This window comes from Coffea arabica, chromosome 1e, assembly GCF_036785885.1.
Source record: "Coffea arabica cultivar ET-39 chromosome 1e, Coffea Arabica ET-39 HiFi, whole genome shotgun sequence".
In the NCBI taxonomy this organism is placed as follows: Eukaryota; Viridiplantae; Streptophyta; class Magnoliopsida; order Gentianales; family Rubiaceae; genus Coffea; species Coffea arabica.
The window spans coordinates 4,384,276-4,390,039 of record NC_092311.1 but is presented as its reverse complement, the minus strand read 5'-3'; the positions used below and the strand labels follow the sequence as shown (position 1 = coordinate 4,390,039).

General features: G+C 38.4%; 1 protein-coding gene across 1 annotated transcript; it reads right to left on the bottom strand.

The window, feature by feature from the left end:
• Window positions 1–1,526: 1,526 nt before the first annotated feature.
• LOC140008236 (uncharacterized) lies at window positions 1,527–5,523 on the bottom strand. Its single transcript, XM_072051926.1, has 4 exons — window positions 5,350–5,523; window positions 3,057–5,091; window positions 2,585–2,739; window positions 1,527–1,893 (listed from the first exon to the last, which is right to left on the bottom strand). Exons 1-4 carry the CDS (start codon window positions 5,440–5,442, stop codon window positions 1,702–1,704), a joined length of 2,475 nt encoding a protein of 824 aa, XP_071908027.1. The 5' UTR covers window positions 5,443–5,523; the 3' UTR covers window positions 1,527–1,701.
• Window positions 5,524–5,764: the final 241 nt, after the last annotated feature.

Below are 5,764 nucleotides of genomic sequence, written 5' to 3'. Positions count from 1 at the left end.
ACTAGCAAAAAGAGTAGGTAAAAAATTTTAGAGTTATGTTTGCCCCCACTGAAAATTTTTTCTGGCTCCGGGACGCCTTAGGGAGAAGTGAGGGCGTCACAGTTGGTATCAGAGTTTAGGCTTTCGATCTTTATTGTGTATCCTAGGGTAAAGTTTAGGATGCCGGACTGTGGGTTTTGTTTGAAATATTAGTGATTCTTGCGGGATGTCTTGACTTGATTGGTACAAGATGGAATGTCGAGGACGACATTCTTTTATGAACTACTGGACTCCCTTCATTTTTGAGCCTGTTTCAGATCATGCAACAAATCACTCTGTACTTAAACGTATGGTCAAGCTTGGTTCCATAGCCAAGAACAGAAAAGATTGTGAGGGAATTGACATATCCGTACAAAACTGTGATTAATGCAACTTTAAGTACTCCGTATTTCTTATTCAGTTAATTCACGACTCAGTTTTCTAGAGTTAATATAGCTGCAGATGGATTTCAGCGGATACATTTCTATGACCATTTTTGTTTAGATATGGATCTCTGGACAATGTCAGAGAATTTTATCTGACCAGTGCATATAAATTGGCTATGGAAACCTAGCAAATTGGATGGAGGCCAGAATCAACCCTGGCAAAGAAAAGGTCTTTTTTGTAACCATGTCCCCAACACATATATGGTGAGGTTTAGTTTACTGAAGATCCATAGTGTTGAAAGCCTAACCAACAGATTTTAGGCCACTTGAACAGGTTGGCTTGGTATTGGGGTAGGCCCTTTAACAATCTTGCCCAATATGTAACATAGATCAGTTATTATTTCATCCTTTTTTACCATAACGCCAGTTATATACTACTGTTTTTTCGTGATTTTCATTGTAGAACTGGGATTATCAAAGCACAGAAAAGAAGATCATACTTCAGTCTTTGGTGCCAGGCATCCCAGATGCATAGAATAGGATTTGCTATGCAATGCTTTTGCAGGGATTGTAGCAATGAATCAATGATTGCGGGATTTATCCTCAGATTCTTCTGTCTTGAATGGTTGACACAGTATTGATCATCTTCTTAGATATGCCAACTTTAACCTATTGATATCTAGGAATAACTAATGAGCAATATCCATCTTTTCAGGAATATTCGATCGAGAGTCTTCTCTGTTATGCTAGGAATGAGAATGCGATTTGGACAGCAGATTACAAGTCCAACATGATAAAACTTACAAATTTCTGCAAATCACTGTTGAGATGCATGCAATGCTGTAGCAGAAAATGTGTATGTTTTTGCTGTAGATGCGGCATGGATCCCATATAGGCTGCATTTACAATGGCGGTTCATCTTTTTGCTCTAATTTTCATCTGATGCACTTCAATTAGTAGCCTATTCTAACTTTGACGTTAAAAAAGTACTTAAACCTTGCTCAATATGAATGCCCAATTCAAAAAAGATTACCAATTACTGCCAAAAATCGTACATTTTCATTTATATGATTCAGGCGTTGTCAATGCTGGGCTATTGCAAGAAAAACCATCAGCTCATGGTTTGGAGAAAATGTATGATTGTGTTATTTACTTTTAGTTGCTTCAGCAGACTTTAAAAGAATCTGAACCCCCTTATTGACGTAGGACAGCTTGAGATTCATTACAGAGACCTGCCTAGGGAAGAAACGTGTAGAGCCCATTTGGCTGCATAGTTGCAACCAAGGATCAATGAACCTTACAGAAGCTCCCACTCTGACTCACCCAAATCATGTGCTTGTGAAGGTCTTGATGCAGATGGCATGTAAGGTGAAAGAAACTGCTCTGAATGGAAGCTGGTATCTGCCTCAATGTCACCAAACCGAATTGACAACTGCTCATACTCCTTGATTAATCTCCTTCTTGAAGCAAAAGCCTCCTGAATCAGTTTCTGAGAAAGGGAAGAAACAAAAGATGAAGTGAAGAAGGATCAGTTGTGCTCGAATATCCAATCCAAAAGCATGAAGCCTATCGTCACATGCTCAAGAGATGATAACGATACTGCAATACCAATAGTACAAACAATTTGGAGAGCCAGACAAATCCCTACATGTACAAGACTAACTATTCCTAGCTATGAAAGACTTTCTACCTTTCACAAGGCAGAAAAGTTTGTTTCTTGGACTGTTATGATCATAACAATTATGACACTGATCATTATGGCAGGTATTCATTTGAGAAAGGCAATCTATCATCTATACCACAAAGGTCAAAATAAACTTCAGCAATACATAACATTAGTTTGCTTATCACCAAAGTTCAAGCAGCGATCATTCCAAATCATACTCAGCTAAATGCTTAGAAGGAATTCTTGAATAAACTTTAGCTCAGGTACAATTTACTTTAACTACTCTTGTACTGGCATGCACGACAACAAGGCCAAACAAGAGTAATCAAAACAGTGCACTTTTCAAATTTGTAACTAATACTATGAGCCATGACAAGATGCAATCATAAAATTTAAAGTATTTGATGGGCATCAACAAAAAACACCACACTACCCCTCATGATGCATCCACATATATCACCTAATGCGCACACACATACAGAGAGAGAGAGAGAGAGAGAGAGAGAGAGAGAACCTTGAATGATCTAAATTTTCTTGGTCTGCATGAGACAGCATGGAGTATTTCATTATCCATGACGACACAACTGTCCTCAACTTTTACTTCATCAGACAGATCGATTGTCTCCATTTCGGCATCATCAATATCATTAACAGAGTCATCAAAGATCCCTGTTAAAGCCATTCCAAAGTCAGGAACCATGTGTTATGTATCATTCTCGTAAAGCATTTGTCTAAAAGAATGACAGTGTTCCAACAGGACAATGTTCCTTCTTGTTGAAAAGAACAACAGACAAGCCATTCAGACGATGTTAATATTAGCAGTTATGGGCATAAAAAGCTAAATACTTCCTTTCCATCCACCCTTTGAACCAAGACCCCCCCCCCCCTCCCTTTTCTTAGAATAGAATTATGAAAATTGAACAAAAATATAAATAGTTTGAACACATTTCAATCATATACAAAGACACCAGTTTCTAAATAAGTACCTGTGAAGGGTTGTTGATAGGTAGTCATAGGGAAAGCAGGCATCCCACTTACAGCTGTGTTACCAGAGGTCAAACCAGAGAAGGATGCACAGGAAATGCTGGAGAGTGCTGACGAACAATCAGTTGAATCAGTGTCATCAAAACAGACTTCCTCTATTTTCTGACTAGAATTTGCCTGTGGAAGTTCTAGCAGATCCAAAAGTTCGGTTGATGCAGTATAATTTGAAGATTCTGTCTGAGCTACTTTAAGCTCCCAACAAGTATCTGAAGAAACCAGTTCAGATGATAGGTTGGTGCTCAAAACATCTGAAAGTGAATTGCATATTGTCTCATTCTTCAGGAAGGCTCTAACCCCAGCATCATTAACTGAACTGACGGGTGAAAAATTGGCAGAGTTTGTAATTATATGGTCTTCTTTCCTAGAAATTGGTGACAATCCAGGTGAACTTTCACCATTTTGAGAACTGAAGTCGTCATTTTCCACTTGCAGCTTGCTTGAACATAAGTATGACTCAAATATACTATTATGTCCAGGACACCCTAGAACTTCTGGAGCTGCATGTTTCTCCCCAAAGCCATTATCCTCAACATCGAAATTAGAGGACATGCATGAGCAGTATCCATCTAAAGAAAAGTCAGATTCAGTTTCAGTTTCATTAGAACAAGACGGTCTATTATATTCTCCCTCTTCTTCTTCAGAAGCTCTGAGCCCTTCATCATTAAGTGAAGTTTCTGGTGATGACTTTGCCTGAATGGTTGGCCAATATTCATCATTCATGGAAGCATGTAATGATTCACACAAACCTTTATCCAGCAGAGAATTTGAGTCGGCAGCCTTAGAATGCTTCTCCCTTGGATGTGATGAAAAATCGAATGAACTTCCATAACTAGAGTAACTTCTGTCATCAACCACCAGATTCTCCTTTCTGCCATTCTCTTTAAGACCCATACCATGTTTTGTGGATCCTACAGAGCCATTATGTTCTAAAGCCAGGTTTTTTACTGCTTCCTCAGCAGGATCTGCATTACTATCTGCTAAATGTTCAACTGGATCAATTCCAAGCACATTATCAGGAACCAAAATTTCTGGAGAACATTTCCCCAGATCACTAGATTTTTTATCATCATCAGTTGAACATCTCATGGGTGTACTTCTGTCTTTCAAAGCATAAGAATCATAACAATCTGGCTGTTCCTGTGTCCATAATAACTCCCACAAATTCTTAGCCTCAGAAGAACTTGCATGCTCAGAGGCTGGACGCTCCTGAACTGTGTCATTGTCTTCAGCACATATCTTTGACTCCTTGCTGATTGCAATTTCACCATCTTGTTCAAAAACCAAGTAAGTTTCTGTTTCTTCAGAAAAATCTGTACCATTGCATTTCATATAGTCCTCCCCAGATGTTCTAAGCTCCACATCCTCAACTAAAACCTTTGGAGAAAACTCAGCCTGGAAGCTCTTTCTCTGATCTCCTTCATTAAAAGTGTCTAATGGCCCATATAAATAATTATCAACAGGAAACTCCAAATTATCAGTTGGTTGATGCTGCTCCCTCCAATATAATGGTAATTCAGATGAATTTTCATCTTTAGGATAATTCAAGTTACTAGTTGGTAAATAATCCTCTCTTTTGACATTCTCCTCAAGAACCATCTCTATTTTATTCTGGAAAGCAGCATCACTCATTTCTCTCCTGTGCAAGTCCTTTTCTACTACTTGGGACAAATCTGCAGAAGGTGGAGGGCTGAGCTGTCCCAGATGGTCCACTTCATCTGGATCACAACTTCTAAAATCAACTTTATCCTGCTCCTTAGATGATCCCCTTTCACTGGCATGTCTCTGCTTTTCTTTGTCAGCTAGTATATATCTAGTATTGTTCCCTAGAGCATTATTTTGTGCAATGGTCCCCGACTGAACTTTAGCTTGTTTAATATCCTCCAAAGAAGATTGAAAATCAAGCACCACATTAGAATATAATGTTCTCATGCTTTCACCTACTGTTTGCACTTGATTCTTTACATATTTAGCATTGTCCTGCAAGAGCAAGCAATTCAACAATCAGAAAGATCTTCATATAGATAATCATCTGTAGCATAACAGGGAATCTAGAACAATTAGAACATTAGACCACATGCTCCAGTCCTCCTCGAGCATGAGACATGATGTCAATGCTGAATCAGGCTACTCTAAGACCTCCATTATCAATAGCCATAATCATTGTTATAATTTTTACATGAAAGCAATTACAAAAAATTCAACATGGCAAATAAAAAAAATAAAGGAAAGCAGTACCTTAGTCACAAAATCATCAACGTCCTGGCAGATAGCCTCAAACTTGTGGTATATGTTCCCAATCCATGTTCTACCTTTGGACTCGTGATCCATAATGCTTGTATGCTACCTTCCTCAAATAGGGATTAAAACTCTGCTTTTCAAAAAGCTACTATCTACGAATCCAACCACGATACAACCTGGACAAAATATTTAGAGATTTCATTAACGGGGCAAGTTTGTACTTAAAGATTAGTTCTAATCCTGTTGTTTAACTCCGGCAAACATACAACCATCATTCTGCTACTAAAAAGTCTACTATCAAGATGCTCAAAAGATATGCTCTACGCTACGTCTTTGGAGGGAACACAAATAAGCGACAAAAAAGGAAAAAATAACAGCCTGTCAAAGTTGGGCAATAGCAGTTCGATAATTA

Coding starts and splice junctions, on each gene's coding strand:
- LOC140008236 (XM_072051926.1), bottom strand. CDS start 5,442: ATGGATCACGAGTCCAAAGGTAGAACATGGATTGGGAACATATACCAC. Junction 5,092..5,349: donor TTGATGATTTTGTGACTAAG/GTACTGCTTTCC, acceptor TTGCTCTTGCAG/GACAATGCTAAATATGTAAA. Junction 2,740..3,056: donor CTATCAACAACCCTTCACAG/GTACTTATTTAG, acceptor TGGCTTTAACAG/GGATCTTTGATGACTCTGTT.